At 34.3% G+C, this 20,481-nt stretch overlaps 1 protein-coding gene across 5 annotated transcripts in view; it reads left to right on the forward strand.

Annotated features, from left to right (window-relative positions):
- Pgant9 (polypeptide N-acetylgalactosaminyltransferase 9) overlaps positions 1 to 11,299 on the forward strand; it is a 68,699-nt gene extending 57,400 nt beyond the window's left edge. For 2 of the 5 annotated variants that reach the window (XM_086828924.1, XM_086828925.1), the window contains 7 exons: positions 1,970 to 2,188; positions 4,015 to 4,157; positions 4,384 to 4,474; positions 4,623 to 4,733; positions 4,978 to 5,079; positions 8,802 to 8,909; positions 9,538 to 11,299. In XM_086828924.1, the coding sequence (XP_086685050.1) occupies positions 1,970 to 2,188; positions 4,015 to 4,157; positions 4,384 to 4,474; positions 4,623 to 4,733; positions 4,978 to 5,079; positions 8,802 to 8,909; positions 9,538 to 9,699 (936 nt within the window). In that variant the 3' untranslated portion in view covers positions 9,700 to 11,299. The remainder of the gene's footprint in view (positions 1 to 1,969; positions 2,189 to 4,014; positions 4,158 to 4,383; positions 4,475 to 4,622; positions 4,734 to 4,977; positions 5,080 to 8,801; positions 8,910 to 9,537) is intronic. The other 3 variants (XM_086828928.1, XM_086828929.1, XM_086828926.1) reach the window with 2 other exon arrangements.
- Positions 11,300 to 20,481: the final 9,182 nt, after the last annotated feature.

Below are 20,481 nucleotides of genomic sequence, written 5' to 3' on the forward strand. Positions count from 1 at the left end.
TGGCAACAAAAAATGGCCGCCCGCATGCCACAGTGCCGACCTCCCCCCCTCCCTCCGTCCTGAGCCCACAGAGTGTCCTTTTCGGTGCGTTTCGCATATTTGGTCCACATTGTTGTGCCTGCTGTCCCGCCGGCTTCATTCTTGTCTCGTCTCTCCTCGTCCTTGCCGTTGCCGTTGCCGTTGCAGGCGTTTATTAAATGTCACACTGCGAATTTTCCATCCCTCTTGGGAGTTTTCCAGATCCCACCCAAAAGCACAATGGCACTTGTCGCGTTTGGAGATTTCACTTTGTTGTCCGGTGGCCGGATATACATTTGTATGTATATCCTTGCAGGGTATTCCAATTTTAGTTAGAAGCTTGTAACGCTGTGAATGAGTCATTTACAATCCTACAAAGCATATATATTCCTGATCAGCATCAAGAACTGAATAGGTCCAGACATGTTTGGAAAACAAATTGGACATTATATTTTAAACTTTAATTTGCCGTAAAAATTGTCATAGAAATAGATATAAATATAGATTTAAGGAAACTGCAAGGGTATATTAACTTTGGCTTTCCAAAGTTAGTTTCCTTTTTTGTTTCGTGTTATCTCCTACTTCTTGTTGACTTTAAGTTACACGTTTTTAGTTGTCTTCCACTCAGCCTGGCATCGCCCTTTTCCGGCTCTCTTTCTCATTTTCGCCACTCTTGGGCCCTTTGGCGTGACAATTTCATTTATTTTGCCATTTTCCGTTTTACGTTTGTCAGCGTTTTCCTTCTCATGAAACTCAATTACTTGGGCTTCTGCAAGTGTATCTGTTGGTTTAGCCAATGCGTTGGATTTTCAGCCTTGCAACATTGCGTATACGCAATAATTACTGATTGCGACCTCAGTCGCATTTCTCGCATAATTTCGCAATAATGAAAATTATTATGATGTCTCCCCAGTGAGGCATCCATTAAATGAAATGCAATCACAAATAAATTAAATACATATTTCATTTTAAATTATTACCACTTACCGGGGGATTTTTAATAGCCTTATGGGTTGGGTAAAATGGCATTTAAAATTAAAATGAGGTATTATGATTTTTACATAATTTTAATTACTATTCAAATTATTTAATGAAACAGAAGCAAAAACTTATAATTAAAGCGTATTTATTTAGAAATCTTTGAAATTCCAATCAAATATTTCATTTTAGCTTTTAGTCATCTAACTCAAATGAATTTTTACGAGTTATTTATACACTTTACTAAAAGGGCATCCAAGCATAGTTTTCCATTTAAAAGTCATTTGGAATTTGTAAATTTTTAATTTTATTTCGCTTTAAACTTATTTTTCACTCTCCAAAAACTCACTATAAAAAAACAAATGGAAAACTTTATTTATTTTTAATTATTTTACAAGCTCACCGACTAACAGCAGCTGCTGCTTGTGGCATAAATTCAAGTGCAAATACAACACAAACACAAATATAAATACAGGCCCGGCACAAACATAGTAGGAATTAAATTGCATTCAGGAATGCAATGAAATTCACCAATTAAATGCAAAAAATTGTGCTACCAAGAGGAGAAACCAAAAACCAGAGACCAGGACTCTGGTCCAAGTATTCAATTACAACAAAATTTCCAAATAGAATACTGTGTGTGTTGTGGGCGAAGGGGAAGAATATCTTGCAGAAGAGCAATGAAAATGTTGTACTAAATAAAACGTAGCCTCAAGTATTTTGTGGCAAGCTGTTGAAAGTAACGAAAAAAGGCGAGCCAGGAAACTTTTTGCCACCCTGAGAGATGGAAAGCGATTGGGGGCTGCGGCTGCGAAAAGTTTCCTCAGGTGTGCTCGGCCACTTGTGGCACTTCCCCTCCTCCTCCTCCTCCTCCTCATCGATGTTTATCTCTGGTTCAGCGCAACCGAGTATCAATTAGCCAAATGAAATTGCTCTTACCTGTTTCACGTTTCGCTTCTCTCTCATTTTCCAGAGCTCGGCAGAGCCTGTTTACTCACCCACAATGGCCGGTGGACTCTTCTCCATCGACAGGGAGTTCTTCGATCGCCTGGGAACCTACGACTCTGGCTTCGACATTTGGGGTGGCGAGAACCTGGAGCTGTCCTTCAAGACCTGGATGTGCGGCGGCACTTTGGAGATTGTACCCTGCTCCCATGTGGGCCACATATTCCGGAAGCGGTCGCCATATAAGGTAAGTAATCCTTTTTACGTCCATGTATTCCTCTGTTCGGATTCCCAATTTGAAAGCAAAGTCTTTGGGACCATACCTAATCCCCGAAAATTACTAAGCTTCATCGATCAATTATGGAAAAGAAACCGCAGGGAAAATGAGAAATCATTGCGGGCAGAGGGTAAAACCAATATTGATCCACTTCTCCAGTGCTCATTAAGAAATGGCAGTTGGCCTGCAATTTGGGCAGGCGGAATTTAAAACTCTTAGCCAACATCCCAACATGCTGTGTGCATTCCGTATCGTTTTGTGTGTGTGTGTGTGTGGGCAGCAGCCTCAGGACCAGTTACCAGACCAGGCCAGACCAGGACAGACCACGCCAGAGCAGACCACTCCGCTCCAGAGGTTCGTGTTTGGTCAACAGTGGCCCAATCCTGGCCACGCCCCCAGCTCGTCCTCTTTGCCAAATGGCAGCAACATGGCACACATGGCACAGACAAGGACACAGAGGCATACACACAAATACGGACTCCGACATGGACATGCATTGCGGCTGTCTTTGCAACATGTGCTGCTGCGAGTGAGTGTTTGTGGATTCCTCGCACACCGCACACACCACCCACCCACACACACACACACTCGGAGCATAGATCTTTGCATTTTGGGCCAGCTTCAATTATCAACGGTTTACGCTTGACAAAAGTTTGGCAACTGTTTTGATGTCAATGGCGTAACACACACGCTCACAAGAGACCGAATGGTCTTGGAGTGGAACTAACCAATTGGGCACCTGCCAAATCCCAGAGGAATATCCTTAAGCCAGGATAATCACCAGAATGTGGTAAAGAAATAGGAATAGGGGATAGAGCACTAGGGAATGGAGTGTCTATCCGGCGGTAGTTCGATTAGGATACGTCTATTAACCCTAACAAGCTTAATGAATAGGATATCCTAGGAGAGGTTACCTTTTCCAAAAAATTTAATATATTACGATATATGTACAGTAAATGCAAGTAATATGTAAAATACTGCACTAAATTTCAAACAAAGTCAAGCCATATTTAAAACCAAATTATATTAAGACGTCAATTTAAATCCAATAATTCTGTGCCGCCTCCTTTAAGCTCGTTTATTGAATAGTCACACACAAAAACAGTTTAAATATTTCAATTAAAGTCTGACAATGAAGTGCAAAATTTGGATTGCAATTCCATAAGACTTTCAGTTGCCTGGCAACAATGTTAAACAATACAACTTAAAGGAAAGTGCAACGGGAATTACCAGCAAAACCTATCGATTCCGAAGCCCCGTCACGATTTACGGCTTGAGCCGGCAATTTCAATAAATGTCAGGAGCAAACATTTCCCTCCTCTTTCTTCTTTCCGACCAAGAATTTTCCAACTATCCGGCTGGAATGCAGCTAGGCAGCAAGGCACACGGACACCTGTACAGTGAACTCATAAACACAAAACATGGCACACAACAGAGGGGCAGACAGAGGAGGCAGAAGAGCAAAGATAGATGGGTGGCCTGTGGGTGGGAAGGTGACCAATTGTCCTAGAACAACCGCAAAAGGCTGAGGACAGGAGCCAGCTTGCAGGAACCACCTAATGCCACTAAGCAAAAGCTACTCATTCAGGTAATTAGGCTTTGTTGGCCACTCCACTGCACTCTGCCTCCCCTGGCTGGCAGTATTGTTCCTCCGTTGGACTCTGTTTGCTGACCAAATATTTCCATTGACTGCGGCACTCTGGCAGCCACTGGTCCACTGATTGCGCTTTCCCTCCATTTTCCATTTTCACCTCAACCCTCGGACTCATGGAACCCAATCCTCCCTCCAATTGCAGTGGCGTTCGGGCGTAAATGTGCTGAGGAAGAACTCTGTGCGACTGGCCGAAGTTTGGATGGATGAGTACTCGCAGTACTACTATCACCGCATTGGCAACGACAAGGGCGACTGGGGCGATGTCAGTGATCGCAAGGATTTGCGGTGAGTGCATTTTTAGGGCAATAATAATAACCATATAAGTTTTGGCTAGAGCCGGACAATTATTAGCTAAGTTCTGTCACCATTACTTTTAAGGGGGTGTCCAAAAGTAGGAAACGAATGGTAAAAGTTACGCATTTCCCAGCATGCCTTTGGTCACCTTTTTAAAAGAGTTTAAATCTCTATTTTATATTAAACTAACTCTTTTTTATATACTCTTCCCCCTTAGTAAAAATCTCAACTGCAAGAGCTTCAAATGGTATCTGGACAACATTTACCCCGAACTCTTCATTCCCGGCGATTCGGTGGCCCATGGAGAGGTAAGTTTTCAGTGTTCTGTTTTCCCTTTCAAACCGACCCCGGATCCCTGGTTACTAAAGAGCTGCATACCTCCCAGTTCTAATAACAAACTGATACTGAAAAGCTAACATAAATTATGAACCCTTGCAATGTGAATCCATTCCACAGATTAGAAACTTAGGTTACGGCGGTCGCACCTGCATGGACGCACCTGCCGGCAAGAAGCACCAGAAGAAGGCAGTGGGCACATATCCCTGCCACAGACAGGGCGGGAATCAGGTTTGTTAAGCCATTCAACTCAGCAGTCCTGCGACCGCCACAAACTCCGTCGAGGCACAAAGCAACCCGCAAGGAGATCAAGAAATATCTCCACTATTTTGTTCCACTTTTTGCTACTACTCCAACTCCCAAACAAAAACACTAAATTCTCTCGGGCTACTGGGTGTTATATATACTCCCCAAGACTCCCTTAATTGAACTCAGCTTTCCGATGGATCCTCTATATAGTGAACTTAATTTGCAGATCGCCAACCTTAACTCGGGCATGTGCCTGGATGCGAAAGAGAAATCCGACGAGGATGTCCCGGTTACCATTTATAGTTGCCATGGCCAAGGAGGAAATCAGGTATCCACCTCCATGTCCACGTCCTCAGAACTCTTCATGAGAGTAGGAGAAGCATCCGTTTTCCTCTCGGCTTCTCGATCTCGTTGATCCTCTCTCATGCTTTTGGGAACACGTCTTCCTGTCGGTGTTCTGGCTTCGGTTGTTCTCTTCCTGTTACTAAGTTGATGCTTTTCCGCTATTTGTACAATTACACTAGTATTTTTGGTACATTTTTCGTAAAACCTTTGCTTGCTTTACTTTAGCCTAAACCTATACCTAAACCTAAAACCAAACCCAGACTCACACTGGACATAGTACTCCTTCCATATCATATATAACATCATCATTGATTAACAAATTGTAAGCCAATGGTTTCAAGAATATTGCCTGTTTAAAGGTGAATAGAGTTAATAATTTTTTTTTTAAGCTAATAACAGAAATATAACATTTTCACATTCAAATAATCTTACAAAACTTTTTAAATTCATTGATAGCTTTTTGAGGAAGCTGAAGTCAGCTTATAAATAAACAAAGCTTCTCATTGATACAATATATCAATTTAATCGAATTCAACTGAATTATAACATTTATTAAACTTCTTGGCTTTAACTTAATTTAAATAAATATTTGCCAAACCTTTTACCAACTCTTATATTAACTGCAAACTGAACCTTAATGTTCCTAACTCTTTTCTTTCTGTTCTTTAATTTCTAAATGCACTTTAATGCACAAATCCTTTAACTTTCTTTCACTTTTTGTTTTGTTTGTAAAAAAGTTGTAAAGCCGTAAATTGTTTTTGATTTTTGGTGCCTGTGTGGGAAGTCGGCCCCTCTTCTAATAAGGTGTTCCAAGTTAAACCGGATCCCTCGATGCAACAATAAAGTTATTTTTGCCGTTGTTATTTCAATACCCTTGTGAAAGTCCTGCGGTTTTGAGCACTAATTTTGACGGAGTTTGTGGCTACAATAACAAATATTTGTAGAGTACATAAATAATTTGGATTTATTGCCGCTTTGCCGGCAAACAATTCATATTCAATTTATTATTTGCCTGCCATAAGTGAAAGTATTTATCAACGAATTTTGCCAGCATTGACATTTTAACAGTTTTACAGGATTGCATACAAGCTCGCAAGCACACACAACACACACAACACATACACACACAATACTATAACACACACCCTGGCGACACAGTGTTGCACATTTGGGACATTCGGTCGATTTATGCCATGTCACAGAAATTAATTAAAACGCAATCATAAATAAAAGGCCGAATGATAAATCATTTACATGGCTTTGGCTTTTGCTTTATACTTTTTTGTGTGTGCTATTACTACAAGAACAAAAAAGAAGGGAATAACAAAACAGCAAACACTCGAAACAATGACACTGGCAAACAGAGCTTTTGTTACTAGTATTTTAAACAAGTCGGTAGGAAACAAACAAAAACATTTGCAAGCAAATGAACTGCTACAATGGAATGCCTTACCTACACTCTGTCTGAGATACTTTTACGCTCTCACAGATACAGATACAAATACAAATACAGATACAGATACAAATACACCTACAGCTACAGATACGCTGGGAATGTGTGTGAAGAATATTGTATATTCAACATTTAAAATGGAGGCAAAAGTGTTGACCTCGTTCCGTTTGTTCTAAAATCGCCCCAGACAGACATCTGCCACGCCTACTGCCCATGGTTTCCGCCTTCTTCCCTTTGGGCCTAACACTATGCTACAAATAGAAGCTGCATTTAGGGGAGAAAAGTTAAATATAGAATAAAATGTGCAGGAAACGACCAAAGGATACCTGACAGAAAACATTGCCTATTTTTTGGGGCACAAATATCTTAGACAACTAAAATGGTTTGTTTAAATGGAAAAATTTAATCCTTTTAAACAACATTTTTTGAGAATGTGAAATCAATTAAAACTGTAACTTAAATCATAGTTTTTTCTGAGTGATTTGATGCCTGTATTGCATGTTTTTCAATCTATTTCAATTCCATAGGGAGTTCTGCATCAATGGTTTAAGAACAAATTAATTGTTTTGTGATATACCCTAGAAAAAACCCATGAATTTTGCTTCCAAATAGATTTAACCAAATGTTTGTTGGCACTCTAAAATGCAACGGCGTATAAAATAATCAACATTTGCAGCGTCACAACATGCAGCTCGCAATTCGCTTTTTTGAGCGCAAATTTTAATTTCGCACATCGCGAAATTTAGCTGGCGAACCGAGAAAAATGGGGAAAAGCGGAAAACTGGGTGAGCTCGGGAATAACGCTTCCGACTGACGCGTCAAAGGATATATCTTCCCCTCGAAAAAAAACACCACACTGCCCCAAAAGGGGTTAGTAGTACTGTCCACATAATGAAAGTACTTCTCTCCTCCGCGCGAATAAAAAAACGTACACGTCTCGACTAACAAAAATATTTGTGTGCACCCAGCAAACAAATTTGTTCAGTGGGAGCGAACAAAAATGAAAATAAAGCTACACACATAAAAAATACACTAGATAAAAGGCGGGGAGTTGGAAAATAAAAAAGAAACGAGAGACGTAAAAAACGTAATTAAAAACGCATCTCGCGCGCAGACACATACACAAACAGAAAACGCAATGCTAGCGGGGAAAAAAGGGAGCGGAAGGATAAAAAGAAATGCAAATTGAGAACGCGAAGGACGACAAATGAAACGACAGGGAAGGGGAGGGGGTGTAAGTGGGACGTAAGCCTAAACAATGAGCGAGGATGAACACGACGACATAAACGCTGCGGCGGGAAACGTCCTTGGGCGGGCGGTGACGGTGGAAACTGTGCATTAGTCTGAAATGCAGTAACAGTACGTGACAATAGAGTAAGACGGGGTCTAAAAGGATACGCAGCAGGAGTAATGATAAAGATTAGAAAGGCGGGATATTTATAGGATTTCAAGCAATAAATAGTCGCAAGAAGCATTAATGCATCTTGAAGCGAAAGCATTCATTTCAGCTCGGGCTTTTTTAGGAGGAAATTTTTATACCAGTACAGTTTAAAATTAAATTTTGAAGTCAGAAACAGTAAACTCGTAAAGAGCGTTATCTATTGACGCATGAAGCTTTGGCCGGTCCCCCTAATTGAACTGGTCAAACAATAACAGTAATTATTCATGGCACACAACATCCCCTCGATATCCTGCGTTGACCGATCTCATCATTATTCCAGTCCCGGCATCATTATAAACAAAATAAAGAAGGCAACAGAGTGGAGAGAGGGGGGTGTCTATCCGGGACCGTCAGCAACGACAGGAAACGGAAATGGTAACACAAAATGGCGGCTGGTCACGACCCGGTTGCCAAAAGGGGGATTGGGCGAAGGGGAGGGCGTGGCAGCAGCAAACAAAGGCCATTTCAGTCACCAGCAGATTCTGTAGCAGCGAGCTCAGGCCATCTGGCATTGGCAACGTGTTTTAAATTATAAATAATCATGGCCAGCCCAGACTCGCACACCCTCAGGATACGGACACACACTCACACACACTCGAACACACAGAGACACAACACACACCCCCACACACACACACACACTGTTGAGAGCTGCTTTTTGGCATTTAATTGAATAAAACATTAGTGTGTAATAAAGTTGTGCGGCTGTAGTCCTGGCAAAACTTTTCTTTCGCTGCTGGCAAACTGGCAAACGCATTCGCTGACATTACAATTTATATTAATCCCTGGTGTCTTCCCTCGATTTCCGTAGTACTGGATGCTGAGCAAGGCGGGTGAAATACGTCGCGACGACTCCTGTCTGGACTATGCCGGCAAGGATGTGACGCTTTACGCGTGTCATGGCGGCAAAGGAAATCAGGTGAGTATAGGGGAAAATATTGTAAAGGAAGAGGGATAACTGGAGGAAGATTTCTACAGATTTAGTAAAGGATTTTACAATTTAAAAATAAAGGAAATTACCTTCGTCCTAACTTATATACGCTTGCAGTTTGTAAACTAATTATAGGATCAAATGGAATATCTATCATAACTAAGGCTAAAATAATTTCATTTAGCGAGATTTTGAGATGAAAATTGTATGGCAAAACATAGCTCATAACTGAGCAAATTTCAATTCGGAAAGCTTTTCAATGCTAGTTTTTGTTGAGTTAACAAATCTGCATACTCAGTTGAAATTTTTAGAAAATAGAAATTTTTGCGTATTTTTGATAATTTTTACGATGTAATCCCTTATAAAATTTTGAAATTAGGAAAAGAATTTAAAAATTTATTTTTCTACCAAACATAGCCAGATCGATTCGGTTTTTGATACCGATCAAGGATATATATGATTTTTTATATATATATGAGCTTTTGACTATAATTAACATACCCGCAAGGGTATAGAAACATATTTAATAAATAGAAAGAATATATATTTATTTTAGAAGTTCAAATGATTTAATCAAATAGAAATACATCTAATCGAATCTACTTTTCACTTACAGTTCTGGTCTTATCGCGAGAACACGAAGCAGCTGCACCACGGCACCTCCGGCAAGTGCCTGGCCATCTCGGACTCCAAGGACCGACTGGTGATGGAGGAGTGCAACAATAGTCTCAGCCGCCAGCAGTGGTCACTCGAGAACTACGACAGCTCCAAGTTGTGAGGCTACTTCTATGCGAGGGGTAACCTCATGTTGCCCACTTCGCGGCGACACCAGCCACCACATGCATAGCAGCAGCAGCAGAAGCAGCAACAGGATCGGGGGAGCAGCAGGAGCAAGGAGCCAGTCATGGAGTGGAGGCAGGAGTTGGAGTAGTCGGAGGATCCGCGAGGCATGTGCAATAGACGGGGAATGAGAGAAACAGAGGGTAGCAGCAGCATCACTTGCCATGCTATATAAATATAAACTAAACTTTATACATGTTTCCAAACAACAGAATAGACGTTACTTAGCCCTAAGCACCAAACCACACCCGCAGACTAGACAAACAGACACTGAAAGAACGACTGCTGTACAGTATCTATAAGATGATTAGTTCTCTAGCATCTAGACCTAAGTCGAGGCACATAGGATTAGTTTTAAGGAGCTGAGCCGGGCCAAGGCCGAAACAAAAACGAACGAAGGCGAAAAATCGTAGCGCAATTTTTGCATTTAAATTTGTAAACATTTAGCACAATTTACGGAATGTGTGTGTGGTGTGTGTTTTGTTTGTTTATTTAACTTACTCTCCAGGCTCCGAAATATTTATGAATTTTATAAAAAAAAAAAAAAAGAGAAATCAAAAAATAAGAAAAACAAATGTCATCAAATGGCTTTGCAAGAGCCTCATTCCAAATATATGTTTTAGTGAGTAAGCCTTAGGCTAAGTCCGAGTTGGAAAGCATTTGGTGATAGCCTTTGTTCGTTTCACCTCCCTCCCCCCTAGCATTTCCCTTCAAATTTTGATTTTATTTATTTTCCTACCTTACGATCTAGGGAGGTTTTGTGTTGCTTGATTTTTAGACGAGCGAGCGAGTTGGGAGCGTTGAAAACCTTATGCCAAATTACGTTTAGATGTTTAGATTTTCTGTTCCCTTTTTAATTTCTTTGAAAATCCGTTGCATTTCTTTCCGTTGGATTCTCAAAGAATGGTAAAACGACGACATATCCTAAGCCAGCTTGTAGTACTTACAAATATTATATCAGTTTCCCAACTACCGATATCACAGAAGATACATATAGCGTTAGTCCTTAGCGTATTAGTCCTTGATGCAAATGTGCATAGTGCCTTCTATTTATAACGGACGCATTCTGACACACACACTTTACTATAAACCATATGATGTTTTTTTCTTAAATCGTTCATCGAACTCTTGTAGGTTTTAGGCTAGGTCACAATCACAGCGACTGTGTATATACCGTACTGTACAATTCCATATCGCATCCCGCTGAATATGTGTGTACATAACTATCGACTAAATACTGTTTATCCAAGACTAAAGCGTACATATAATATATATAAATATCACGATGCTGGCGCGACAGCTTGTTCTTCATTTGCTAAGTTCTATTCCAGCCAGCGAGCTTCACTGTAGGCGGCATTTACAACTTACGTACGAAACCAAAAGCCATACACGAAGTGGTCGATAATCTTTTTTTAAAAAGCAAAAACTACAACTTACCATAGTTTAACTCTAAGCGCGTAGTAAATGTGTAGCCAGGACGCAAGAATTGTGCAAAGGAATCACAGATACAGTTATGAATAAAAATATGTGAATTGAAATTAGTTAATGGTTGTTTTCTTTAATTAGGGATTGGTTAAGATGATCTCCAGTATTCCAGAATAAATATATACATTTTTCATTTTCATAATTTCATATACAAAAGGCAGTTTTGCAAAATGCTCCATTTTTGGAAGATATTAACCTATCGCCATACCGTATTCAAAAAGACATTTTCTACGATATCATGCCTCTTATTTGATATGTCAATTAAAGTAATCTTTCTAAAAACGAATCGCTATTAAATTGTTTTGATTTGTATTTTATATAAGTATTTAAAAAACCCATTATTTTTGTATTTCAAGCTAGCATTCCTTGATTGTGCCATCTATCGGACAGCGGCTGCACTAAGGGCGACATCTAGCTTTGCTTTTTAATATCTACATGTAAAAGAAGTGTAAATTTAAGGACTTTTCCCATTAAAAGTTGTTTAATTATTTGTAGTACTTAATTAAGAAGTAAGTATGCCAGAAAATTAATCCATTTTCGGCTTAGTTATGCGAATTTTAAACTACGATTTGTAGAAAAAATTGTGATGAAAACAGATATAAATATATATATAAATAATAATTAAAATTGGCCAAAAATTTCATATATTTACTTTTAAAACCGAGTATGCAGTTTTGTTAACCTATTAAAAACTAACATAGAAAAGATTTCCGAATTGAATTTAATGCGTTTTTGGCTTAGTTATGCGATTTTTAAACTTTGATTTGTAGGAAAAATTTGTCATATAAAAATATACATTAAAATTGTCAAAAATTGGCCAAAAATTTCATATTATTACTTTTAAAACCGAGTATGCAGTTTTGTTAACCTATTAAAAACTAACATAGAAAAGCTTTCCGAATTGAATTTAATGCATTTTTGGCTTAGTTATGAGATTTTTAAACTTTGGTTTGTAGGGAAAATTTGTCATATAAAAATATACATAGAAAAATATTGGCTGAACAATGGTATTAAACTTGCAGTAACTTTAGGTATCGAAAATTAAAAATTGAGTATGCAGATTTAATAATATAGTAACAAAGAATACAATAAAGCTTTCCGAATGAAAATTAAGGCATTTTTGGATTAGTTATGCGAATTTTAAACTATGATTTGTAGAAAAAAATGGTGATGAAAACAGATATAAATATGGTCCCAAAGAATGGTATTAAATTTTCAGTCATTTTTTGGTTTTTTAAATTTTAAATTGAGTATGCAGATTTGTTAACCCACTAACAAAGAATACAATACAGCTCCCCGATTGAAAATTAATGCATTTTTGGCTTAGTTATGCGAATTTTAAACTATGATTTGTAGAAAAAAATGGTGATGAAAACAGATATAAATATGGTCACAAAGAATGGTATTAAATTTTCAGTCAGTTTTGGTTTTTTTAATTTTAAATTGAGTATGCAGATTTATTAACCCACTAACAAAGAATACAATACAGCTCCCCGATTGAAAATTAATGCATTTTTGGCTTAGTTATGCGAATTTTAAACTATGATTTGTAATAAAAATTGTCATAAAAATTGATATAAATATTGGCTGCAGAATGGTATTATACTTTCAGTCAGAAGCCTGTAATGCAGTGAAGGAGTCATTTCCGACCCCATAAATCATATATATTCTTGATCAGCATCGATAGCCAAGTCGATCTAGCTAATTATTAAAGGAAACAAAATTTTTAGATTTTTTCCATTTTTTGAAAAAAATTGGCCAAAAATTTCATATTCTTACTTTTAAAACCGAGTATGCAGTTTTGTTAACCTATTAAAAACTAACATAGAAAAGCTTTCCGAATTGAATTTAATGCGTTTTTGGCTTAGTTATGCGATTTTTAAACTTTGATTTGTAGGAAAAATTTGTCATATAAAAATATACATAGAAAAATATTGGCTAAACAATGGTATTAAACTTGCAGTAACTTTAGGTATCGAAAATTAAAAATTGAGTATGCAGATTTAATAATATAGTAACAAAGAATACAATAAAGCTTTCCGAATGAAAATTAAGGCATTTTTGGATTAGTTATGCGAATTTTAAACTATGATTTGTAGAAAAAAATGGTGATGAAAACAGATATAAATATGGTCCCAAAGAATGGTATTAAATTTTCAGACATTTTTGGTTTTTTAAAATTTAAATTGAGTATGCAGATTTATTAACCCACTAACAAAGAATACAATACAGCTCCCCGATTGAAAATTAATGCATTTTTGGCTTAGTTATGCGAATTTTAAACTATGATTTGTAATAAAAATTGTCAAAAAAATTGATATAAATATTGGCTGCAGAATGGTATTATACTTTCAGTCAGAAGTCTGTAATGCAGTGAAGGAGTCATTTCCGACCCCATAAATCATATATATTCTTGATCAGCATCGATAGCCAAGTCGATCTAGCTAATAATTAAAGGAAAAAAAATGTTTAGATTTTTTCCATTTTTTGAAAAAATGATAAGGGGTTACATCATTAAAATTGTCAAAAATTGGCCAAAAATTTCATGTTTTTACTTTTAAAACCGAGTATGCAGTTTTGTTAACCTATTAAAAACTAACATAGAAAAGCTTTCCGAATTGAATTTAATGCGTTTTTGGCTTAGTTATGCGATTTTTAAACTTTGATTTGTAGGAAAAATTTGTCATATAAAAATATACATAGAAAAATATTGGCTGAACAATGGTATTAAACTTGCAGTAACTTTAGGTATCGAAAATTAAAAATTGAGTATGCAGATTTAATAATATAGTAACAAAGAATACAATAAAGCTTTCCGAATGAAAATTAAGGCATTTTTGGATTAGTTATGCGAATTTTAAACTATGATTTGTAGAAAAAAATGGTGATGAAAACAGATATAAATATGGTCCCAAAGAATGGTATTAAATTTTCAGACATTTTTGGTTTTTTAAATTTTAAATTGAGTATGCAGATTTATTAACCCACTAACAAAGAATACAATACAGCTCCCCGATTGAAAATTAATGCATTTTTGGCTTAGTTATGCGAATTTTAAACTATGATTTGTAATAAAAATTGTCAAAAAAATTGATATAAATATTGGCTGCAGAATGGTATTATACTTTCAGTCAGAAGTCTGTAATGCAGTGAAGGAGTCATTTCCGACCCCATAAATCATATATATTCTTGATCAGCATCGATAGCCAAGTCGATCTAGCTAATAATTAAAGGAAAAAAAATGTTTAGATTTTTTCCATTTTTTGAAAAAATGATAAGGGGTTACATCATTAAAATTGTCAAAAATTGGCCAAAAATTTCATATTTTTACTTTTAAAACCGAGTATGCAGTTTTGTTAACCTATTAAAAACTAACATAGAAAAGCTTTCCGAATTGAATTTAATGCATTTTTGGCTTAGTTATGCGATTTTTAAACTTTGATTTGTAGGAAAAATTTGTCATATAAAAATATACATAGAAAAATATTGGCTGAACAATGGTATTAAACTTGCAGTAACTTTAGGTATCGAAAATTAAAAATTGAGTATGCAGATTTAATAATATAATAACAAAGAATACAATAAAGCTTTCCGAGTGAAAATTAAGGTATTTTTGCATTAGGTTTGCGAATTTTAAACTATGATTTGTAGAAAAAATGGTGATGAAAACAGATATAAATATGGTCCCAAAGAATGGTATTAAATTTTCAGACATTTTTGGTTTTTTAAATTTTAAATTGAGTATGCAGATTTATTAACCCACTAACAAAGAATACAATACAGCTCCCCGATTGAAAATTAATGCATTTTTGGCTTAGTTATGCGAATTTTAAACTATGATTTGTAATAAAAATTGTCAAAAAAATTGATATAAATATTGGCTGCAGAATGGTATTATACTTTCAGTCAGAAGCCTGTAATGCAGTGAAGGAGTCATTTCCGACCCCATAAATCATATATATTCTTGATCAGCATCGATAGCCAAGTCGATCTAGCTAATAATTAAAGGAAAAAAAATGTTTAGATTTTTTCCATTTTTTGAAAAAATGATAAGGGGTTACATCATTAAAATTGTCAAAAATTGGCCAAAAATTTCATATTTTTACTTTTAAAACCGAGTATGCAGTTTTGTTAACCTATTAAAAACTAACATAGAAAAGCTTTCCGAATTGAATTTAATGCATTTTTGGCTTAGTTATGCGATTTTTAAACTTTGATTTGTAGGAAAAATTTGTCATATAAAAATATACATAGAAAAATATTGGCTGAACAATGGTATTAAACTTGCAGTAACTTTAGGTATCGAAAATTAAAAATTGAGTATGCAGATTTAATAATATAATAACAAAGAATACAATAAAGCTTTCCGAGTGAAAATTAAGGTATTTTTGCATTAGGTTTGCGAATTTTAAACTATGATTTGAAGAAAAAATGGTGATGAAAACAGATATAAATATGGTCCCAAAGAATGGTATTAAATTTTCAGACATTTTTTGTTTTTTAAATTTTAAATTGAGTATGCAGATTTATTAACCCACTAACAAAGAATACAATACAGCTCCCCGATTGAAAATTAATGCATTTTTGGCTTAGTTATGCGAATTTTAAACTATGATTTGTAATAAAAATTGTCATAAAAATTGATATAAATATTGGCTGCAGAATGGTATTATACTTTCAGTCAGAAGCCTGTAATGCAGTGAAGGAGTCATTTCCGACCCCATAAATCATATATATTCTTGATCAGCATCGATAGCCAAGTCGATCTAGCTAATAATTAAAGGAAAAAAAATGTTTAGATTTTTTCCATTTTTTGAAAAAATGATAAGGGGTTACATCATTAAAATTGTCAAAAATTGGCCAAAAATTTCATATTTTTACTTTTAAAACCGAGTATGCAGTTTTGTTAACCTATTAAAAACTAACATAGAAAAGCTTTCCGAATTGAATTTAATGCGTTTTTGGCTTAGTTATGCGATTTTTAAACTTTGATTTGTAGGAAAAATTTGTCATATAAAAATATACATAGAAAAATATTGGCTGAACAATGGTATTAAACTTGCAGTAACTTTAGGTATCGAAAATTAAAAATTGAGTATGCAGATTTAATAATATAATAACAAAGAATACAATAAAGCTTTCCGAGTGAAAATTAAGGTATTTTTGCATTAGGTTTGCGAATTTTAAACTATGATTTGTAGAAAAAATGGTGATGAAAACAGATATAAATATGGTCCCAAAGAATGGTATTAAATTTTCAGACATTTTTGGTTTTTTAAATTTTAAATTGAGTATGCAGATTTATTAACCCACTAACAAAGAATACAATACAGCTCCCCGATTGAAAATTAATGCATTTTTGGCTTAGTTATGCGAATTTTAAACTATGATTTGTAATAAAAATGGTCATAAAAATTGATATAAATATTGGCTGCAGAATGGTATTATACTTTCAGTCAGAAGCCTGTAATGCAGTGAAGGAGTCATTTCCGACCCCATAAATCATATATATTCTTGATCAGCATCGATAGCCAAGTCGATCTAGCTAATTATTAAAGGAAAAAAATTTTTAGATTTTTTCCATTTTTTGAAAAAATGATAAGGGGTTACATCATTAAAATTGTCAAAAATTGGCCAAAAATTTCATATTTTTACTTTTAAAACCGAGTATGCAGTTTTGTTAACCTATTAAAAACTAACATAGAAAAGCTTTCCGAATTGAATTTAATGCGTTTTTGGCTTAGTTATGCGATTTTTAAACTTTGATTTGTAGGAAAAATTTGTCATATAAAAATATACATAGAAAAATATTGGCTGAACAATGGTATTAAACTTGCAGTAACTTTAGGTATCGAAAATTAAAAATTGAGTATGCAGATTTAATAATATAATAACAAAGAATACAATAAAGCTTTCCGAGTGAAAATTAAGGTATTTTTGCATTAGGTTTGCGAATTTTAAACTATGATTTGAAGAAAAAATGGTGATGAAAACAGATATAAATATGGTCCCAAAGAATGGTATTAAATTTTCAGACATTTTTGGTTTTTTAAATTTTAAATTGAGTATGCAGATTTATTAACCCACTAACAAAGAATACAATACAGCTCCCCGATTAAAAATTAATGCATTTTTGGCTTAGTTATGCGAATTTTAAACTATGATTTGTAATAAAAATTGTCATAAAAATTGATATAAATATTGGCTGCAGAATGGTATTATACTTTCAGTCAGAAGCCTGTAATGCAGTGAAGGAGTCATTTCCGACCCCATAAATCATATATATTCTTGATCAGCATCGATAGCCAAGTCGATCTAGCTAATTATTAAAGGAAAAAAATTTTTTAGATTTTTTCCATTTTTTGAAAAAATGATAAGGGGTTACATCATTAAAATTGTCAAAAATTGGCCAAAAATTTCATATTTTTACTTTTAAAACCGAGTATGCAGTTTTGTTAACCTATTAAAAACTAACATAGAAAAGCTTTCCGAATTGAATTTAATGCGTTTTTGGCTTAGTTATGCGATTTTTAAACTTTGATTTGTAGGAAAAATTTGTCATATAAAAATATACATAGAAAAATATTGGCTGAACAATGGTATTAAACTTGCAGTAACTTTAGGTATCGAAAATTAAAAATTGAGTATGCAGATTTAATAATATAATAACAAAGAATACAATAAAGCTTTCCGAGTGAAAATTAAGGTATTTTTGCATTAGGTTATGCGAATTTTAAACTATGATTTGAAGAAAAAAATGGTGATGAAAACAGATATAAATATGGTCCCAAAGAATGGTATTAAATTTTCAGACATTTTTGGTTTTTTAAATTTTAAATTGAGTATGCAGATTTATTAACCCACTAACAAAGAATTTTTTGGCTTAGTTATGCGATTTTTAAACTTTGATTTGTAGGAAAAATTTGTCATATAAAAATATACATAGAAAAATATTGGCTGAACAATGGTATTAAACTTGCAGTAACTTTAGGTATCGAAAATTAAAAATTGAGTATGCAGATTTAATAATATAGTAACAAAGAATACAATAAAGCTTTCCGAATGAAAATTAAGGTATTTTTGGATTAGTTATGCGAATTTTAAACTATGATTTGAAGAAAAATATGGTGATGAAAACAGATATAAATATGGTCCCAAAGAATGGTATTAAATTTTCAGTCATTTTTGGTTTTTTAAATTTTAAATTGAGTATGCAGATTTGTTAACCCAATAACAAAGAATACAATACAGCTCCCCGATTGAAAATTAATGCATTTTTGGCTTAGTTATGCGAATTTTAAACTATGACTTGTAATAAAAATTGTCATAAAAATTGATATAAATATTGACTGCAGAATGGTATTATTCTTTCAGTCAGAAGCCTGTAATGCAGTGAAGGAGTCATTTCCGACCCCATAAATCATATATATTCTTGATCAGCATCGATAGCCAAGTCGATCTAGCTAATTATTAAAGGAAAAAAAATTTTTAGATTTTTTCCATTTTTTGAAAAAATGATAAGGGGTTACATCATTAAAATTGTCAAAAATTGGCCAAAAATTTCATATTTTTACTTTTAAAACCGAGTATGCAGTTTTGTTAACCTATTAAAAACTAACATAGAAAAGCTTTCCGAATTGAATTTAATGCGTTTTTGGCTTAGTTATGCGATTTTTAAACTTTGATTTGTAGGAAAAATTTGTCATATAAAAATATACATAGAAAAATATTGGCTGAACAATGGTATTAAACTTGCAGTAACTTTAGGTATCGAAAATTAAAAATTGAGTATGCAGATTTAATAATATAGTAACAAAGAATACAATAAAGCATTCCGAATGAAAATTAAGGCATTTTTGGCTTAGTTATGCGAATTTTAAACTATGATTTGTAATAAAAATTGTCATAAAAATTGATGTAAATATTGTCTGCAGAATGGTATTATACTTTCAGTCAGAAGCCTGTAATGCAGTGAAGGAGTCATTTCCGACCCCATAAATCATATATATTCTTGATCAGCATCGATAGCCAAGTCGATCTAGCTAATTATTAAAGGAAAAAAATTTTTAGATTTTTTCCATTTTTTGAAAAAATGATAAGGGGTTACATCATTAAAATTGTCAAAAATTGGCCAAAAATTTCATATTTTTACTTTTAAAACCGAGTATGCAGTTTTGTTAACCTATTAAAAACTAACATAGAAAAGCTTTCCGAATTGAATTTAATGCGTTTTTGGCTTAGTTATGCGATTTTTAAACTTTGATTTGTAGGAAAAATTTGTCATATAAAAATATACATAGAAAAATATTGGCTGAACAATGGTATTAAACTTGCAGTAACTTTAGGTATCGAAAATTAAAAATTGAGTATGCAGATTTAATAATATAGTAACAAAGAATACAATAAAGCTTTCCGAATGGTATTATACTTTCAGTCAGAAGCTAATGCAGTGAAGGAGTCATTTCCGACTATATAAAGCATATATATTCTGATCAGCAATAGCCAAGTCGATCTAGCTAATTATTAAAGAGTTAAATAAATTTTTAGATTTTTTCGATTTGGTGAAGAAATGATAAGGTGTTAAATAATAAAGCTTTCCGAGTGAAAATTAAGGCATTTTTGGATTAGTTATGCGAATTTTAAACTATGATTTGTAGAAAAAAATGGTGATGAAAACAGATATAAATATGGTCCCAAAGAATGGTATTAAATTTTCAGTACATTTTTGGTTTTTTAAATTTTAAATTGAGTATGCAGATTTATTAACCCACTAACAAAGAATACAATATAGCTCTCGATGAAAATTAAGCATTTTTGCTTAAGTTTGGAATTTTAAACTATGATTTGAAGAAAAAATGGTGATGAAAACAGATATAAATATGGTCTCAAGAATGGTATTAAATTTTCAGTCATTTTTTGGTTTTTTTAATTTTAAATTGAGTATGCAGATTTGTTAACCCAATAACAAAGAATACAATACAGCTCCCCGATTGAAAATTAATGCATTTTTGGCTTAGTTATGCGAATTTTAAACTATGATTTGTAATAAAAATTGTCATAAAAATTGATATAAATATTGACTGCAGAATGGTATTATACTTTCAGTCAGAAGCCTGTAATGCAGTGAAGGAGTCATTTCCGACCCCATAAATCATATATATTCTTGATCAGCATCGATAGCCAAGTCGATCTAGCTAATTATTAAAGGAAACAAATTTTTAGATTTTTTCCATTT

Source organism: Drosophila serrata, unplaced genomic scaffold (genome assembly GCF_035046125.1).
Source record: "Drosophila serrata isolate PLE 108 unplaced genomic scaffold, ASM3504612v1 contig_184, whole genome shotgun sequence".
In the NCBI taxonomy this organism is placed as follows: Eukaryota; Metazoa; Arthropoda; class Insecta; order Diptera; family Drosophilidae; genus Drosophila; species Drosophila serrata.